This window comes from Oenanthe melanoleuca, chromosome 23 (assembly GCF_029582105.1).
Source record: "Oenanthe melanoleuca isolate GR-GAL-2019-014 chromosome 23, OMel1.0, whole genome shotgun sequence".
Taxonomy (NCBI): Eukaryota; Metazoa; Chordata; class Aves; order Passeriformes; family Muscicapidae; genus Oenanthe; species Oenanthe melanoleuca.
In genome coordinates this window covers 85,371-104,103 of record NC_079356.1, presented here as the reverse complement: position 1 = coordinate 104,103, position 18,733 = coordinate 85,371, and the positions used below count along the sequence as shown (strand labels likewise).

General features: G+C 51.3%; 2 protein-coding genes, 5 non-coding genes and 1 pseudogene across 8 annotated transcripts; 7 read left to right on the top strand and 1 right to left on the bottom strand.

The window, feature by feature from the left end:
• Positions 1-3,891: 3,891 nt before the first annotated feature.
• LOC130262378 (small nucleolar RNA SNORA16B/SNORA16A family) lies at positions 3,892-4,034 on the top strand. Its single transcript, XR_008842112.1, has one exon. It is a non-coding gene; the product is annotated as a small nucleolar RNA SNORA16B/SNORA16A family (small nucleolar RNA).
• A 556-nt stretch (positions 4,035-4,590) lies between these two features.
• LOC130262379 (small nucleolar RNA SNORA44) lies at positions 4,591-4,721 on the top strand. Its single transcript, XR_008842113.1, has one exon. It is a non-coding gene; the product is annotated as a small nucleolar RNA SNORA44 (small nucleolar RNA).
• A 199-nt stretch (positions 4,722-4,920) lies between these two features.
• Positions 4,921-5,037, top strand: LOC130262380 (small nucleolar RNA SNORA61). The gene has a single exon (XR_008842114.1). It is a non-coding gene; the product is annotated as a small nucleolar RNA SNORA61 (small nucleolar RNA).
• A 747-nt stretch (positions 5,038-5,784) lies between these two features.
• Positions 5,785-5,855, top strand: LOC130262376 (small nucleolar RNA SNORD99). Its single transcript, XR_008842110.1, has one exon. It is a non-coding gene; the product is annotated as a small nucleolar RNA SNORD99 (small nucleolar RNA).
• A 1,668-nt stretch (positions 5,856-7,523) lies between these two features.
• RAB42 (RAB42, member RAS oncogene family) lies at positions 7,524-8,845 on the top strand. Its single transcript, XM_056508902.1, is given in 3 exon segments — positions 7,524-7,672; positions 7,674-7,781; positions 8,473-8,845. Coding segments are annotated over 3 exon segments (630 nt in total).
• Positions 8,846-9,246: 401 nt separating this feature from the next.
• On the top strand, positions 9,247-10,829 carry LOC130262100 (ras-related protein Rab-39B-like; annotated as a pseudogene).
• A 696-nt stretch (positions 10,830-11,525) lies between these two features.
• TAF12 (TATA-box binding protein associated factor 12) lies at positions 11,526-18,239 on the bottom strand. Of its 2 annotated transcripts, none has more exons than XM_056509197.1 (6): positions 18,131-18,239; positions 15,058-15,309; positions 13,790-13,867; positions 12,918-13,032; positions 12,649-12,737; positions 11,526-11,990 (listed from the first exon to the last, which is right to left on the bottom strand). In XM_056509197.1, exons 2-6 carry the CDS (start codon positions 15,223-15,225, stop codon positions 11,955-11,957), a joined length of 486 nt encoding a protein of 161 aa, XP_056365172.1. In that variant the 5' UTR covers positions 15,226-15,309; positions 18,131-18,239; the 3' UTR covers positions 11,526-11,954. The 2 variants fall into 2 exon arrangements, with proteins under 2 accessions (XP_056365172.1, XP_056365174.1); XM_056509199.1 differs by having other exon boundaries at positions 17,930-18,224.
• A 308-nt stretch (positions 18,240-18,547) lies between these two features.
• Positions 18,548-18,678, top strand: LOC130262374 (U11 spliceosomal RNA). The gene has a single exon (XR_008842108.1). It is a non-coding gene; the product is annotated as a U11 spliceosomal RNA (small nuclear RNA).
• The last annotated feature ends 55 nt before the right edge of the window (positions 18,679-18,733 follow it).

Sequence of the window (18,733 nt, the reverse complement as noted above, 5' to 3'; positions counted from 1 at the left end):
ATTATGACCTGTTTGACAGTCTGTGATCTTTTTTATCAACTGGAAGTGGGATGTGAGGGGAATGGTGATGTGACTGGAGTTAGGTTATTCTTAACAAATGGAGCTAGAGGACTGCTGGACTCCTGTGTTCTCATCTGCCATCAATTTTCTTTGTGCTGTGCCCATAACTGTGCTGCTGTCTTACCTTCAGCTGCTCTGAATGTAAGGAAAGGAATGTTCCCTATGCATGCCAGGAGTTTCAGAAGCAGCAGGACTGGAAGAGAGCAGAGCTTTACATCCTCTGATGTGGTCGCTCAGCTCACAACACCCCCTATTCTTGGGAAGTTCAATAGAGTGGCGTTGCAGAACTGATGTAAAGAAGGGCATTTAAAACACTTTCTAGATCATCCTGTTACTATCCTGCCCTGTGTGCCTGCCCTTCTCCTATTTTGGAGTTACCTTTTCCTACCCCCACAAATTTTACAATGTGGCCATCCCATTTTGCTCCAGGGGATGAAGCCACATTTATTTATCAATATAAATTTATTCGGCTGTTCTCATCTGCCCAGCATTGGTGTCTGTGGAGTATTCCCTAATGCCTGGATAAACTATCTCCATACAAGTCTGTCTCTAGAGGAGAGAGGAACAGGTTATCAGGGATCAAACAGGAACTTTGTGAGAAAATCCTTTTGCTCCCTGTTTTGTGGAAAGAAGAAGGGTAAATATTAATCCAACCCATCCCAACCTCTAATTCCTGAGAGAGCTGGGCATATACAAACCCTTGTGAAGAATAAATTGGGAGTGCAGAGGCCAGCAGAGATGACCTGCTGACTCTTGTTTACTGGTGCTACAGTGCTTAAAATAGCTCCAGCTTTCATTTCAGGAGAGAGGTTGATGTGAGACTCTGGGCGTCATTCCCTGGAGGTACAAGCCAGGCTTTTGGGGTTGTTTGGGAGAATCTCAGCCGAGGTTCTGTGGAGCTGTTAAATTTCTGCATTGTTTGTTTTTTTTTTTAATATCACTCACTCATCTTAATGTTCATTTTCAGCTCCCAGCCATTATTGCAGTGTCTAAAGGGAATTTTATATGGAGCTACAAAACAGCCACCTCTGGGGATTTGTAGGGTTTGCCTTTTGGAATCCCAGTTAAATAGAGTGTGGGATTTTGTTTCTCTTGGATGGCTACAGGAAAAACCCAGATTAACTACCATTTAGTGCCACACAGGATGAAAGACAAGGACCTCATGTAGTAAGGTAAATTCTGCTTTTAACTCTGTATGCTAAAGGCAAGAAGTTTAAGGCAGATGATATCACAGCTCCCTGGGATTATGTAATCCCTGAAAATTGTGTCCATTTAGGCAACAGAGATCATGAAGCACTCTGCCTTTCAGCTGTCAGGATTTATAGCAATTCCAAAAACAACTCAGACATTTTGTTCTTTAGTGAAGATGCGATCATCCAATTTAGATGAAATTGTAGGGACTACAATTCCCGTTTGAGTTACACAGACTGGAAATGTTCAGCAGAGTTGGAGAGACATGGATGTTTCCAGGCACAGAGTGATTTGCAAAGGCTGAGCTCTGAGGCTTCGGGTGAGGGGTCTGGAAGCATTTCTTTAGCAACTGTATGGATAAGAGCGCTGCAAGGGGCTGACAGATTTTTTTTCCATGAGAGAAAATTTGTGTTCCTTGGATCAGTTTCATATCCCATACACTGAGACATACACAACACCCTTAGGAATTTCACTGAATGCATTTTGAGGAACAGAGGTAAATATTTGACTCTAATCTTCCTGTACTGCTCTTCTTATTACTGGCTTGTTAATCTTCAGCTTTTGCTCAACAAGATCTGAAAGGAATTTTTACCTTCCAGCCTTGCTATCTCCCAGTGATCTTGTAAAGCATACTGGATACAACTGTTTCTGGATTTAACTCGGGATTTGCTTAACCAGGAAACTAATTCAGTGGCAGGATGGGGTATGAATTTGAAATGCAGTAGCAGAGACTGATAGATCTGCTTCAGGAAATGTCAATGACAGAGCTCACTTTCCGTTTTTTCCTGGCTAGAGCATTTCTTCAGAAAATATCTTTTTTTTTTTCTTCCTTAGCAGTTATTCGAAGTCAAAATGTTTTTTCCAAGTGCAGTCAGTTTTTTAAGAAGGGGTTTGGGGTCCTGCTTGGCACACATTTTTCCCAGGCACATGGTGGGATTCTTGGTGCAGGACTGTTGGACTTGATGATCCTTGTGGGTCCCTTCCAAATCAGAATGTCCCATGATTCTATAATTGAAAGATCATGCGGCCTCTGCTGTAAAAAAGCAATAGTGGATAATACAGTTGATAGAGATTGAGAACTGACCATGGCTAGGACTTGCTTTGTCCCCTTGATGTGTCCCAGGGAGCTACAGGCACAACAATCTACCTGGATCACTAATGCAGACCTGATTTTCCTTACTGATAGTTTTTAAATCCCTGTGCATTGTCTGCTCCCATCTGTCAGGTGCTGGGAACTGCAGCCTCTTCCAGCATGTGCTCCCTGTCCTGTGCTGTGGAAGAGGCTGGTGAGAGATTCCCAGGAGGTTTCGTCAGGGCTTCGCTGACTGTGGACATGCAGCGTGATTTTCTCTGCCCCTCTTGGATCTCCATTCATGTTGTCATGGTGAGCTGAGGTCTGCTGGGCATCCGGTGCTTTTCATTGCTGCTCTCTGGGGATTGTCCCAGTTCAACATTTGGAAGAGTCTCTTCCCAAGAAATGTTTGCCAAGGTTTGAATTTTTGGGGAAGGCTGATTTTTTTTTTTCTTACAATAATCTCGCAGGTTCTACCCTGCCCTAGGATTGACGTGATTTCTAGGCTCATGTTTTACAAGTGGCTGTGCCAAGGAGACTCCAGGGATTGCCTCATGACATGGCGGAGCAGCTATGAGATCCATGGAGGAGGAGGAGGACAGGAGCTGCTGCTTATATCTTGTCTCTGACTGCTTTGGCAAGGGCTGTCTTGGGGAGGGTTTGGCCACACAAAGTTTGGGGCTTATTCCCAGACTTGGCCTTAAACAGCTGAGGATTTATTTTGTTGCTGATCTCCCATGTTTACAGGGAATTACCAGCTCAAAAGGCCATTACTGAACACTGGGAATTTTTTCATCTGTTTATTTGCTCAGAACAGATTAAAATATGACCATCGTGTTTTGCCTTTTCTCCAGGGCTTGGGCAGGAAACAGTCTCAGGCCTTTCTGGCTGATTTCCCATGAAGGCTGTGCTTTCAGCATCAGCACCAGCAGTGGTTCCAGCACTCCTTTCCAGTCCGTTGGCAGGTGCTCCCATTTAAAATCCTTTCCACGGATTATGGGATGGGGATGTGTAGCTGGTCCCAGTGCTAGTGGGGGTTGTGAATCATGCGACCATGAAATAATTTGGGTTGGGAGGGGACTGAAAGCTCATCTCATTCCACCCGCTGCCATGGGCAGGAGCACCTGCCACTAGCACAGGTTGTTCAGGGGACGTGCTTATCCTTCGGGAGGGGGCGGAGTGCGAGGCTGGACCGGGGCAGGGCAGGAATCACGCGGGGCTGTAGGCTGCGCGGCCTACAACTCCCAGAAGCCTCTGCGGGAGAGCCCGGCACCAGCAGCCAATCGGAGCCCGCGCTGCCGCGCTATAAAAGGTGACGGCGGCGCCATTTCACCCTCTTTCCACTATGGCGGCGAGTCGGGGGCCGTGTGCAGGAGTATCGGGGACCATCCACCGCTATCCTTCGTCGCTGGGCTCTCCCGCCGCATCGGCGTCCCGTGGGCAGCGCAGCCTTGCCCTGACCCTCCTCTTCAGGTCGGGCCCGGCCCCGGGTGGGTGAGAGATCCCGAAGCTGAGCTGATTCCCTGTCGCGGGACAGGCGGCCGCGGGCGGAAGAGCCCCGCGGACCCGCCCGGCCCTATCGAAGCTGCGTCTGTCGGTGCTGTGGTAGATGCAGTCAAAAAGGAGCCGAGAGCAAAGGGATTTTCCTCGACGGTCGCCGCTCAGTTGGAGCTTTCGTAACTGTCCGGCAACATTTCGGGAAAGTACACGGCCCACCATGGGCTAGCGGGGTTACTGGTACTGGAAGCAGGCGGCTACCACAAATCCCTGCCTCTGGCTTCCAGATTGATATACCGGGGAAAGGAGGGGTGTATCCCGTCTTTCTGTAGTACTGTTTTAACTTACTTCTCTTGTAATTTACTTAAAGCTCAAAACTCTCTTCTTCCCCAGCAGCATCCTGGCATGGAAGGTGATCCTGGGGCATGGGATGGCAGGTGAGTGACACAGGTCCTTCATTGGGCTGAGAATTTGGTTGGTTTTGTGGCCTCCCTGGGCCAGAGAAAGGAACCAGTTCTCTGTTTCCTTCCCCTCTGCTGTCGGGTCGTGCCAGCATATGCTGTTCCAAGGCTGTGCATCCTTCATAGGGCTTGTCCTTGGGGCTGGGCCCTGCAGACTTCCTTTAGTTCTTGCTCCATCCAAATCATGTATGGGTGAGATAAGGGCAGTTCCTCTTTCTGGGGCTTGCTAGAGGCAGAACTGGGAATCAAGCCTGATCCAGAGTCAGTTGATCTCTGTCAGAGATGTAACTGGTTAAACTCCACGTTTACCTGCATGTTTATCCAAGAGCTGTGGCTCCAGACAGTAGCTGCAGGTCTCCAACAACATGCCAGAGCAATGGGAAGGTCTTTGATTGCTGGGCCTCTTCTGCCCATGACTGTCACTCACCCCTCCAATACATTTGTGGGAATTGGGCTGTTCCTTGCTCGTGGTTCAGGGTGGAATGAGTCAAAGCTGTGTCCACAAGAATCTGCGGGCGACTGCTGGTATTAGGAGTATGTTGTGATGTCTTCCAGGGGTCCTGGGTGTTCCAGAGCTCATCCATCTGATGGATAAACCCAGGTGAGAAGGCAGTACCCTTGTTGGATCTCCACAGCCCATCCCTCCAAATCCCTTTCCCATCAGATCTGAATACCGATCTTGTGGTCGAAAAAGGAGGAAGAGTAAAATTCATGCTGGTCTTGGGCTCTCTGCATGTGTGTCCTGTGCTGAGAGGGGCCACTAGGAAGACAGGCTGCACCGGCCTCACTGGGTTGGGAAGGAAACTCCTGGTCAGGAGAAGGGACAAAGACTGGGGACAGGGGGCACGGGTGCCATGAGGGTTGGAGGGCTGGGATTTGTTTGGTATATTGGAGCCATGGATTTACAGTGACCCATCGGCTTCAGGTACTAAATTCTGGCTCTATTTTTTCAGCAGTTACTCTGTGGAAAAAGGAGAGGACTTGTGAGCCCTGTCCCAAGGGCTTCAGCTTGCTTCCCATGGGACCTGAATTGTGGGGAGGCTGCAGTATGGAGCCTTGTGAGTGTCCTCTGGGGAACTCCTGGTGTTGGGATGGGCAGTAAGTTTAAACTGGTTACTGGGAGGAAATTCTTGGCTGTGAGGGTGAGAAGGCTGTGGTTACCCAGAGGAGTTGTGACTGCCCCATTCCTCAAGTGTCCGTGGCCAGGCTGGATGGGGCTTAGGGCATCGTGGTCTGGTGGAGGGTGTCCATGCCCATGGCAGGGTGTGGAATGGGGTGAGCTTTTAAGATGCTTTCTAACCCAAACCATTCTGGGATTGCATGATCTGGAATGAGGTCTGGAGCATAGGGGGATAGTTCAAGCTGACTGTGCCTGTGCTGGAAGTGGCCAGTTTTTCACCTGGACTTCAAGGTGGGAGTGATCAATCTTGTTTCAGAGGCTTTTAATTGGCCAGAGTTGTGATGTGTGGTGTAGGGTTGTGGGTGGGATCAGTGGCGGTCCAGCCTGGTCCATGATGATTCCCGAGTCTGGAGACTGCTGGATGAGTCCTGCGGATATGGGGCTGAGGCCAGGCATGAGCTACCCAAAACCACAGGGCGAGGTGGCGACATCCAGGAGTTCTGGAATGTGGATGGAATCTGACACAGCGCTGAGCCTGACTGCTCATCGCTCAACTGGATTCTTTTTTATCCTTTTTCAGGTGTAAGCAGAGGGTGAGCCGTCCCTGAGGGACTTCATGCTACAGTGCCAGGCTCTTCTTTCCCAGCCTTCTCCTCCAGAAGTGGGGGCTCTGCAGATCCTGGCTCCTTCCTGAGCGATGAGCTCCACCAAGTGGGATCAGCCTTGTCTGGGCTCTGCTCATCTGCAGTGGAAGGAGAAGGAACTGGTTTGGCCCCAGCTGTTGCACAAGCTCCCATTCACATGCTCCACATGGAAGAACAGTCTGTTCCATGGAGTTTTCTCAGGAGGGGTCTGGATATCAAATACTTGGTTAGAGCAAGGAGCTAGTAATGCTGAGGTGGGCGGTGGATTTGATCCCTGTATGGGCCATTCACTTAAGAGCTGAACTCGATGATCTCTGTGGGTTCCTTCCAACTTGGAATAGTCTGTGTGTGTGATACAAGTTTGAATAAATGCAATTACTTTTAATCCTTGTGATGTCTCCCGAGTTTGAGTTTGCTTTGGAGTAAGGTGAGGCTGGGCTGGTTCTTAGCCAGGAAGCCTGAGCATCTTCCAGTGGAGCTCACCAGTGCTCAGTGGCAAGTTCCTATGATTGCTGCAATACTCAGCAGGGGTTCCTGGAATGACAAACACACCAAACACACCTGGGCCTTAATGGAGTCCTAGAGCAGCTCCTGCAATCTTGGGGTGTTCTAACACTCAGCTGGAGCCTTGGGAATTCCAGTTGCCTGTTTTCTCACCATGGAGAAAAGGTCATGCCACAGCCTCTGAGTCAGAAGCCACTCTCTTCTGGGATTTGTTCAGCTGTGGTGACGTCCCTGAACCTGAGGTAACCTGGTTGCCAAGAGTACTTTGTCCTGGAATATTGAGCCAGTGCCTCTGACCCCCTCTGGTCTCCTACCTGCAGGTCTTGAGAGCCACTTCCCTGTGGAGTGTCTCCCAGCTCTCCCAGGATCTTGGCCTCTGGGAATCACTGGTGAATCTGCTCAAACAGCTTGCTGTCCTTGTTGACACTAAAGTCAGGCAGGGGAGGCAGCTGGCCTGTGGCAACACTAAACAACATCCTGGTGTCAACAAAGGAAGACTAAATGAATGCCAGAATGTTACAAGGAAGTGATTAGAGCTGAAACTGTGTTGCTGCTAAAATTTGAAATGTTGGGCTGTTGCTACGGTTTGTGTTTTGGAGTTCGGTGACTGGGAAGCAGGCAGATGGAAAAATACAGTTTTAAAAACAGGGGAATTAGAAAGGCATCGGTGATTTTTCCTAAGTGGTTGAAAGAGCTATGCAGCAGCTCCAAACCTTTTTTTTTCTTTTTTTTTTTTTTTTTTTTGTATGTATACCTGGGAAGACGACTTAGCTCTCTTACTTTCCACCGTGTTACCAAGCAGGATGAGGACAGAGCTGGCAGCTTCTCCCTCCCTGGGACAGTTTGTCTGCCCGGGTGACTGTGGGGCCAGAGCCCTCCCTGTTCCCAGATGGGGTGGGGACAAGGGTGGAGCCCTGTCCGGTCGCTGCTAACACAGCAGGAACACGGTGGGTCAAGATCCGACCAGCTCAGCCATGGAGACAGTGAGAGATTCCCCCCAGGATCCCAACCCCGAGGGACCCTTCCAGCTCCGCATCATCGTGCTGGGGGACGCTGCTGTGGGCAAGTCCTCGCTGCTGCGCTGCTTTGCTGACGGGGCGGGTGGGGTCCTGATGGGGCAGCCCCCCTGGCCCCACCATTGTCGTCAAGTTCTACAGCCAGACTATCCTGATGCTGCCCACTGGCAGGGCCAAGTTGCAGCTCTGGGACATGGCTGGCCAGGAACAGTTCAGGTGAGGTGGGTATGTGGACCCCAGCACCCCAGTGATTCATCCTCCTACCCTGGGCTGTTTGTCAATTCCCAGCCAGGTGTGCAGGGGCAGGCAGTGATGGCTTACTGGGACAGTGATGTTTTAGGGGCCAGTGACACCTTGTGCTGAGCTTGCAGTGGCACTGGAGCTGTCTAGGGGAGCAGCCAAGGGAGCAGGGCCGGGTGCTGGTTGCAGTGTGCTGGTGGGCTGGGGCAGGGTGGTTTCTTTCCTGATTGCATCAGGCTGGATCCAGGAGCACCTTGGGAGTGTGAGAGAGGCTCAAACAGGGCATGAAGAGCTGAAGAGCAAAGTGCTGTGACTGGAACTGGGCTCTCAGGCCTTCCCCATCCCTTGGAACCTTTTGGGGACCCCAGGGTTGGTCCTAGTGGTGCCTTATTTCCGTCCAGTGCTGCCCCATCCTCACTGTACCAGGGTCAGCTGGGGGGATAACAGTGCCACAGAGTCCCTGAAAACCCCACTGGTCTCCTCTGAAGTCCCCCAGTATGGGGAGAGGGATGCTGAACAGAAAATGGTGGTATAAATGGCCAAGATGGGTCTCCCTTGCCCACTCCCAAGGTCTGATCTGTCACCCAAATATCTCCCAAGACCCATCTTAGGGCTGTCAGTGTGAGAGCTTCCCAGTATCCTTTGAAACCCTGATGGGTATGCCCAGATCCGTCACCAGGTCCTTCTACCAGAGTGCGGCGGGGGTGCTGCTGGTGTTCGACCTCACCAACCGGGCGTCCTTCGAGCACATCACCAAGTGGCACCGTGAGGCTGCAAGGGACCGGCCACCCGCCTTTGTCCTGGTGGGACACAAGTGTGACCTGGTGGCCGAGCGAACCGTGTCAGCAGAGGAAACCAGGCACCTCGCTGCCACCCCAGGCATGGCCTTTGTAGAGACCTCAGCCTGCAGCAACCTCAACGTGGAGCTGGCTTTCCAAACGCTGGCTGGGGGTATCCAGCAGGCACTGGGCCAGGGGATCCTTGCCCCACACCAGGGATGTGATGGCATCAGGCTCATCCCCAACCAGAGTCACTGGTAACCTGCCAGCCCCTGGCAGGGAGGGTGCCCTGGGAGCGCTGCCAGTGCTGATGTGGTGGTGGGAGTAGGGACATGGGACTCCCAACTTGTGGAGGTGCTTCTGTCTCCACCTGGCACCTGCAGCCTTTGGGTGATTGTGGAATTACTGTCCCACCCGAGCATGGGTTTGTTTCAAACCTTTATATGGGGGCTCTGAAAAAATAATACTCTGCTGTATGAGTGTTTTTAATAAACCTAAGGTTTTTCCACACTAAATAAAGGCTGTGCTAAGCACTGCATCCCAGGCAGGGGCACAGGACTCAACCCATGGCATGGGGGTTCCTCTGCTTGGGGGGCATCGCTGGTGGGGCAACAGTTCCCCTTGTCTGGGACACTTTTCAGGGTATCCTATCCATGGGAAAAATGGGAGCAGGCACTCCGGAGTGCTTCCAGCTGGATTGAGCCTCAATAAAGGGAACAAAGAGGCTCCAAAGGGGCCACGGAACACCGATGCTGCTGGGAACGCCTCCTGGGTGGAGGAGCTCCCTGCTTGCCTGAACATGCTCCTGGTGCGGGGGTGGCAGGTCCTGGCAGTCGGCATAGACACTGATGGAGCCACAGTGGCAGTACCAGTTCCGAGTGATCATGCTGGGGGACTCGACAGTGGGGAAATCCTCTCTGCTGCGGCGCTACACTGAGGGTGTCTTCCTGGAAACTGTCAACCAGACGGTGGGGGTGGACTTCTACGTCCAATTTGTGGAGCTGGAGCCAGGGCTGCGAGTGAAGCTGCAGTTCTGGGACACAGCTGGGCAGGAGAGGTTCAGGTGGGTCCATGGGGTGGGGAGAGGTGGTGGAGATGGATGTCCCCCTCTGGATTTGGGGTGGAGTGCTGTGATTCCAAGCCCAGGGAGATCCCTGACGTGGCTGTGTTCCCACTTGTCCCTTTGGGTGAGGAACCACAATATCAAAATATCAAATATCAAAAGCCAAGAGAAAGGAGCCATTGGGACTGCCTTCCTCCAGCTCTAATAGGGGGTACGGTACTCCCCAAAGAAGTCTCCTGCCACACCAGCTGCAGAAGAGTTGGGAAACAGCTGGGAGCCCATGGGGTGCTGGGCAAAACATCTACCTCAGCTCAGCTGCTAGGAGCCTTCACACCTCACTGTGGGGCTGTCTCCACCAGCCAGGCAGCTCCTGTGGATGGGAAAGCTTGGGAGTTGTGGCTGCGGGGATGGGAGAGTGGCAGATCTGGGTTTGCAGAAATGGGAGAGTTCCAGGACTGTGGCAGACTGATGGTGAAGCCCTGGGGACATGGCTGCAGACACAGGGGCACTTGGGGGCTGTGGCTGCAGGAGACAGATGAGCTTTTGTGGCTGAGCAGGGATAGAACTGCCCCTGGAGCTCTTACTGACACAGTAAAAGCCTGATTCTCATTCCTCTCACGGTGCTTCAAACACAAGGTGCTGCTTGCAGGAGCAGATCCTAGCCAGGGCCCCTTTGCAGGCAGGGAATGTGCTGCCTGAGGTGGCACAGGAAACTCCAGGGGCCACTCACCCCCCTGCTCTTGGCACCCCAGGTCAGTGACTCGCTCCTACTACCGCAACTCGGCCGGGGGGATGCTGCTCTTCGACCTCACCAACCGCGCGTCCTTTGAGAGCATCCGGCGCTGGCACCGGGAGGTGACCGACGCCATCCAGCCCTTCCGCATGGTCTTCCTGCTCGTGGGGCACAAGAGTGACATGGCTGGGCAGCGCCAGGTGGGCCGGAGGGAGGCGGAGAAGTTGGCGGCCTCACTGGGTGTCCAGTACGTGGAGACCTCAGCCAAAGACGCTTCCAATGTGGTCCAGGCCTTCCAGATGCTGACAGTGGCCATTTACGAAGCACTGCAGACAGGATGGTTGGTGGCCACCGAGGCATGGGATGGGGTGAAGAGCAGTGTTCCACTGCCAGTCCTGCCCAAGGCTCAGGCACTGGAGAAGGAAAAGCGGAACAGATGCACTTGCTAGAGCTGGGGGCATTGGCAAGGCAGGGAAGTGCTGGGCTCAGGAGGGGAAGTAGATATGGAGCAGCCAGGCACATGGTTGCATTAAATACCTCTGGTCACCCTCTGCTTGCCTGTGTTTTAATGGGAAAGAGGAAGTGCACTGGAAGGGTGAAGTCCCCACCGTGGGACTTCACAGGCCTGCAGAGGTCAGTGTCACCCCTTCCCCTATTCTCTCTTGTACTGACTTAGATCCTAATCATAAAGCCCAAAATTCTATAAGTCTTCCCAAATAGAATTAAAAGTGACAAATTTATCATGGAATTCAGATAATGTATCTGCCACTCTGACTGAGTACATGCCTGGTTAAGACTAAAGCAAAAAAAGAACATACCATTCTGAGGAAATGCCCACTTTCCTTTTTAGATTAATCTTCATCCAATATAATTGGCTCCCTAGGGAACAGGTATGGCTCCAAGGCTGCCACAGCATTGGACAATGCTCTCAGGCATAAGGTGGGATTGGTGGAGTATACTGGGCAGGCCAGGAGATGGACTCAATAATCCTTGGGAATCTTTTCCAGCTCAGGATATTCCACAATTCTGCTCCCTGTAAACTCTCAGGAGATCTCCCACAGAACAGCACCACACACAGAGCAGGGTCCCTGACCCTGCCATCCCTGTGCAATGCTGCTTGAAGAGCACAAGCCTGTGCCAGCAGCTTAGAATAATTTCTTTATTCATGTAAAACAAATGCAAGTATTCATATAAACACTGACATTACAAAGTACTGGAGTAGGTAGGGGCAGGAAGGAGGAAACAAAAACCTCTACAGATGCTTCTAAACTGTCCCACACACGATCAAATGCTCTGTCCCTTGGATAATCACTTGTACAATAAACCACTTTCAAGTCACAAATAAAAGTCTTTGTTTAAGATATGTTGCACTCTGAGGAGAAATGAGGAACAGGGCGTAGAATGTTTTTGGCAGGTCTCCTCATCAAGTCAAGGTATTGCTGCACCATCAATAAAAAATAGATGCTTTTCTGTAAAGCATTACAAAAATATCCCACAGGTGACATGGTAGAGGCTTCAGTGGAGACGCAGGTATCCCAAACTGCACTGGTGGTGTCTCCGGCTCTGCCCAGGGGCTATTTCTTGGTAGTTTTGCGGATCAGTGCCATTCTCTGCAACAAGAGAGGGAAAACCATGGGAAGCTGAGTGGCTCGCAGCAGGTGACTGCACAACCACCCAGAGCAGGAACAGGGCATCCCAGGTGCTCCCAGGACACTGCCTGACTTGCTTCCACACAGGTCTTTCAGGTCTGTTTGAATCTTAATGGAGTCCCAGGCTGAAGCCAGAGAAGTGTTCCACTTGGCACCTGGGGGCAGTGGAATGAAAGCCCATCTCAAGCTTCCCCTTCTGCCCAGTGGGAGCTGCAGCATCACCCACAAACCCAGGAACTGCAGGGTAGCTCCTTCTAGGCTCTGACCATTGCTTAAAAAGCAATTGCCCAATGCACTTTTAAAGCAAAATAAAGGGTGTTTTCAGTCCCTTTCCACTGAGATGGAGTTGCCAGGGGCAGTTGAGAAGTGCCTGTGTGAAGCTCCCAATTGGTTTTAACCCTCCCAAGCCACTAAGCACCAAGTGTTGCTGCTTATCTTTGGGCAAAGGCAACATAACTGAGGAGACACAGCAACCTCAGCTCTCTGCACAAACAGGTCTGGAAGTAATTTCCAGTCTGAACCACTTGGAAGAGGCCACAAATTCACAGTGCCAGGAGGCCATGACCACCCTCCCCGATCAGCCTTCCATGTGATTTCTGGTGTTGTGAAGACTCCTTACCTGTTTGTGAGCTTCTGTAGTGCAGGCTTTTTTGTAGGGCCTGATTTCTTCAGAACCAAAGCCCGGGATCCACATGTTCCACTGGCGCTCTGGAATTCACAGAATGATTTCAGTTGAAGAGACATTAGAGCTCATCCAGTTCCAATCCCTTGCCACAGGCAGGGATGAATTATCTACTCACAGGCTTCCATCACAGCACCGCAGCTGTGCCCGGACTCCAGGAAGAGCTGAGAGGGTAGAGAGGAAAAAAGCAGATGCAAGTCACTCACCGAGGTGCAACTGGACATCTTTCACTTCCAGGGTGTTGGACTTGCGGTGCCGCGCTAGCTGACAGGCAGCTGTCACCACACTCTCAATGAAGTCATCAGCAATCTGTAGCAGCATCTGGGGTGGAACAAGGGCAACAACCAGACTGGTCATCCCTGGGCAATTGAATTATGTGGGAAGATGAAAACAATCCCTCAGAAGCTGGTATTTAGAATTACAGAATGTCCTGAATTGGGAGGGACCCACAAGGATCATCCAGGCCAACTCCTGGCCCTGCACAGGACACCCCAGCAATCCCCATCCTATTCCTGAGAGCACTGTCCAAACGCTTCTTGATCCTGACTGCCTGGGAAGCTGGTATTGCCCCAGAGAGCCTGTTCAGTGCCCAATCACCCTCTGGGGGAAGAATCTTTCCTTGATCTCCAGCCATTCCCTGGGTCCCGTCCCTGGTCACAGAGAACAGAGATTGGAGCTGCCTCTCGAGAAGAGCTGCAGCCTTCACTGAGCTCTGCCCTCAACCTCCTTTGCTCCAACTGGACACACCAAGTGCCCTCAGCCGCTCCTCCTGGGGTCCCTCCTGATCCTTTCCCATCTTCAGAGTCTCCTTTGGGTGCCCTCTGTTAGCTTTAAGTCTTTCTTATATTGTGGTGTCCAAAATTCCACTCAAAGCAGTGGATTTCATAGGTGCTTGTTGCAATTGCTGTTTTAAAAGCCTTTTTGAGACTGGGATGCAGAAGAACAGGGATGGCCAAAGGCTGCATGGGAAAACAAGTGTTAAATGAACCAATGCTCCCTCCTTGGACAAAGGGCCACTGATCTGTGACAAATCCCAAATTAACTCTTTCTGTAGTCCCTTCCACAGGTTGGAACCTACTTCTTCCACATCTTCATCCAGCTGCTCGTTTGGATCCACCTCACGCACCAGGTCCTGCAATTTCTTCTTGGTTAAAACCTGAGCATGTGGGAGGAGAGGAAGGATTTACTGCCCAGCTCCAGCAAAGAAGCTGCCCATGGAGCACAACACAACCACAACAACCTCCTCCCCCGTGCCCCCAATGACAAGTCACACTGTTGACACAGTCTATCAGCTTAGGAATGGCAGAGATAAGAAATATCAGATGTGAAGGAGTAATTTTCAAGCACCAGTGGTAGCTCTGGACAGCAACTGGAATGCAGCAGACAGGATAAATGTTTCCAGCACTAAAATGCTGCTGGCAAGAGTGGAAAGGCAAAACTACAAGTGTGGCAGACAACAAGTGCAATCAGCATATCAGTGACTAAAGTTGTGCTCAGGGCACGAGGGAAGCATTTCCATGTCTCTAGCACTTATCAGGTTTAGTGTTTCACATGGAAAACAGAATTGTGGAAGTGCTGGGTTATTCCAGGGCAGTCAGACGTGGCAGGAGCAGAAACCACACTGGGCTGAACAACAGGATGCTGCATTTTAAAAGATATAGATGTAAGTTGTCAGTCTGGTTGGGTCAGGCAGACACGGGATATTCCTGCCCTTCCTTGTTCCTTCACTGCTATGGCTGTTTTGTGCTGGGGTCTAGTGCACTTCCTGAGTCTCTGAGTGCCAGCAAAGCCATCAGGGAACAATGCCGGGGCATTCCCTGGGCAGCAGTTTGTTTTATGCGCATCAAAGACTCCATGCCAGGTTAGGCTGGAAGGGACCTTAAAGCCCATCCCTATTCCACACCCTGCCATGGGCAGGGACACCTTCCACTGTCCTAGGCTGCTCCAAGCCCTCTCCAACCTGGCCTTGGACACTCTCAGAGACGAGGTATCCACAGCAACCTTCTCTGAGCAACCTTCACCTCACCCTTCATTTCTCCCCATATTTCTCCCATCTAAACCCCATTTAAAAAATAACTTCCCCCATTACACCCCAATATACATTTTCCTAAGACTGGAAAAACCTCTACACCTACAGCATCCAAACCCCATTCAGCCAGGAAGTGCTTGGGAGAGAGGAACTCTGTGAGCAAGTTTTGCAGTTTTTTTAATCAGTAACTGATACTTTAACAAATATTATTTTTCTGCTGGTGATTTAAAGAAGGCAAAGGAAGCCACAGGCAAGTCTGTGATGCTTGTGATGCTCAAGCATCATCCCTGTTGTCCCAAAGTCGGAGATGGAATTACCTGGTTGCTTTCAGGACTGAGTCGCCCTCCTCCACTGGGTGTTCCTGGCATCTTTGCCACAGTAGTGCTGTTGGCCATGGAACTCTGGGGGGGCGTGCTGGCTGGTTCTGGCTTGATTGAGGAGAAGTTGGAGAGGTTGATCAAGGTAGAAGGGCCAAACTGGTTCATAATCTGTTGGGCTTTAGCTTTTAGATCATAAAGCTTGTCTAGGTCCTGCTTATTCTTGAGGTTGTGGGGATCCAATCCAATCAACTGGAAAGGGAGAAGAAAGCCATGGTTAGCAAATAGAATTCAGAAGGGCGAACAGGTCTTCGTCCAGAGAAAACTGCAGTGTTCTGACAGGGCCTGCAGTTTATAGATCAGGAATGTCTGCTCACGGCAGGAAGGGAGAAGTGATTTTTAGTAGCAGAGAAAACTTTCCCTGGTGTACGGAAAATTAAGTTTTCCAGCAGTACAGTGGCTGCATGCTGGTGACAGCAGCACTGACCCACTCACCCATTCATCCCCACATCCACTCCCACACAGCTTTCCTGAACCCGTTTCCCACAAAGAAGAGACCACTCAGAACAGGTTTAACTGCAGGACATGGCTCATTCCTGCTGCAGCAGCATGGAATCCCTCATCCCCACAATCTAGAGCCCTGGAGAGAAAGCAGGACTCAGTCTCCCTGAGGTCTCCACAAGGTGCGGGGGGGGGGAGGGGATGTCTTCTTTTTGGCAACATCGTGCTCACAGTCTGGCCTGCAATGTCCCCTCCACGTGGGACTGACAACATTGGCTCATTTTGGGTTTTGGAGCACAATCGGCTCCACCTCAGAGGGGGAGGAATACATGTATGCTCACATCTGCCCCTTGTTCCTCCCACACTGGACAATTGACAGCCACAGGAAATGGAGTGGGATTTATGGAGCTCCCAATGGTGAACCACAAGTGGATTGTGTGGTTACAGAGATCCTCCGGGTGCTGAAGTTACTCAGGTTGCTGGTCATGGGGTGAATACCGACTGGCGCCTCCTCTGTTTCTGCTCTAAGCCCCAGGCTCAATGAAGTTTTGCTCTGTCTTCACTGCTCTGTGACAGGAAATTCATCCAAACCCTGCACCTCCCACTACCACAACCACTGTGGGCAGCAACGATGGGTCTGTCACAGGGAAACAGAGTTTTAGGAATGGTTTGATAGCAAAGCCTCTTGTGGTGGGGCCAGAGATGGTTGAGAAGCTGAGGCTGAACTGACAAGAAAAGAAGAGTTTGTTTAACCAGTTTTACAGAACATTCCTACATAGTGTCTGCTCTCTGATCTACAAATAGACATTTCCCTTCATCAAAGCAAGCCTGGTTAGTTTGGATCAATTAATATCAAAACTCACATGAGAAAGCACATGGGAGAATTGAGAAGCTTTAGTGCTTCACTCCAATACACATGCATGCACCTGCAGACATGGCGTTCTTTGAGGTGAATTTATGTCCCTGACACCCTTCTGCAGTGCCCTCAGCAAGTTTCCAGCTCCATTTTAATTGAATTAACAATGGAAAATCATCACTCTCACACCCTAAACCCCTCAGCTGGCACTTCTGGCTGAGGAGTCCAGCACAAGATCAAGAGGGACCTTGAGTCTTTGTTTGAACTGGGGTTGATCTCAGGCTGTTCACCCCATGCCTCACTTTACCAACCCACAAAGCAGGAATTCCTACCCACTATGCAGGAAAGGAAGAACCGAAATCCTCAGACACAAAGCCCCAAAATTTTTGGGCAGAAGCACTTTAGCAGCACAAAGTTGTTTTGTTGGTTTATTCCCAGATCTTACTGCATCCTTCACATGCCACCAAGATCCCTGAAAACAAAACTCACAGGAGGAGTAGATTCACAGGGTAAACCCACATGCCAGCCCCAGTTACTTACAGCTATCTGAGTGTCTAGATCTTTAATTACATCAACAACGGCTATGAGCCCAGTGAGCGGAGAAGCCACAGCCCACACTGTTTCCAGAACATCACCAGTTACTGTTACCTACTCTGCCATCATCCTTGTCCACATAATTCCCATTCCTACAGAAACACAAGATATTTTTTGTATCACCATTTCTTTGTAAGATAATCAGAGGAAACAGTTTAACAAGTTGTCCTCACTACAGTTCCACAGATGTCTTTGTCAGAAAAGATCACACAGTCACTGCTGCAGAGGACAACCATCCCGCAGGATTCTGAAGAAAAATATGGCCAAACTCCTTTTTTCTGCCAGGAAACAGAGCATACTGGTACCTGCTGATGTGCAGGTAAGCCCAGACCCTCACAGCAGCAGCTCCCTCCAGGGCAGGAGGAGGTTTGGGTGCTGTGATCAGCACCGTAACTCATTAATCTCTGGAACAACACAGCATTAAGAGCCATAACTAAAATCCATGTTAATGACAACACATTCCCTGGAGTGCTCAGGGGGCTCCAACTTCCACTAACCATAGTGATTTTCACCAAATATACACATACAATTATAGAATCTCAGAATGGTTTGGGTAGAAAGAAACCTTAAGCTCATCTCATTCCATCCCCTGCCATGGGCGGGGACACTTTCCACTGTCCCAGGGTGTTCCAAGCCCCGTCAACCCTGGAAATGCCTTGGGCACTGCTAGGGATGGGGCAGCCACAGCTCTGGGCAACCTGTGCCAGGGCCCCTCCACCCTCACAGAGAGGAATTCCTTCCCAGTATCCCACCTATCCCTGCCCTCTGGCAGTGGCAAGCCATTCTCCTTGTCCTGTCCCTCCAGGTCCAAAGTCTCTCTTCAGACCCCTGGACTCTCTTTAGACACTTAGAAGGGGCTTTAGGAATCGCCCCGGCGTCTTCTCTTCTCCAGGCCGAAAATGCCCAGCTTAAAGTGCTCACCAGCCGCACGGAGACCGCCAGGATAGGAACGAATCCCCCTCCCAGTGCAGAACGTCCCCGCCGGGAGTCGCGGGGCAGAGCGAAGGTCACCGACCGCCACCGGAACCGACACGGCGCCCACTCTTGTGCTCCCTCCCGGATTTACAGCAGGCGGTGTGGAATCCCCAGGTGCTCCGCGCAGCCCCCTCGAGCCCCCCGTACCTCCCCATGACCCGCGGGCACTCCAAAGCCCCGCCGCCACCGCCGCGCTCCCTCCGCCGACACCCGGCAGCGCTTCCGCTTCCGGCCGCCGCCGCCGCCAATGGGGAGCGAGTCCCCTGCTGCGCGTGCGCACCGTCGCGATCCCGCCAAAGGCGCTCCTCCTCCTCGAGCTGCCTTAGGGAAGAGGCGTACCCAGCATGCCCCATGCTATTTGCATAATCCTTGCCGGCTAAATAGCGGGGAAAACGTCACTTTTTGAGGGAAAACCAGCTGAAGTTGTGAATGAGAATGGAGCTGATGGAGAACTAAGAACAGACAGACAAAAAAATCCTGTCTGGTGTGTGCAGCTGTGCGTCGCCCTGACCTATCTGGTACACCGGCTCTCTCCCATCATGGGTGGGGAAAAGCGTCTTCCCTAAAAAGGGCTTCTGTCGTGTGTGGCACGGGGGCGGGGCTAGCCCCACTCCCGCGGAATCGACATCAAGAGATTTCGGAAGCACAATTTTTGTAAAGGTGGGCTGCTGGTAACCGTCTGTTCCGGTGCCCCAATTCTGGTCAATGGCAGAGCGAGCATCGGTGGCGGCCTTCCACCGCTACCTGCGA

Bases quoted from the DNA above. Each gene is read 5' to 3' on its own strand.
- TAF12 (XM_056509197.1), bottom strand. From the start codon at position 15,225: ATGAACCAGTTTGGCCCTTCTACCTTGATCAACCTCTCCAACTTCTCC. The intron at 13,868-15,057 runs GTAATTCCATCT...CCACATGCTCAG, and splicing joins TCAGTCCTGAAAGCAACCAG to GTTTTAACCAAGAAGAAATT. The intron at 12,738-12,917 runs GTGAGTGACTTG...TGTGAATTCCAG, and splicing joins AGATGTCCAGTTGCACCTCG to AGCGCCAGTGGAACATGTGG.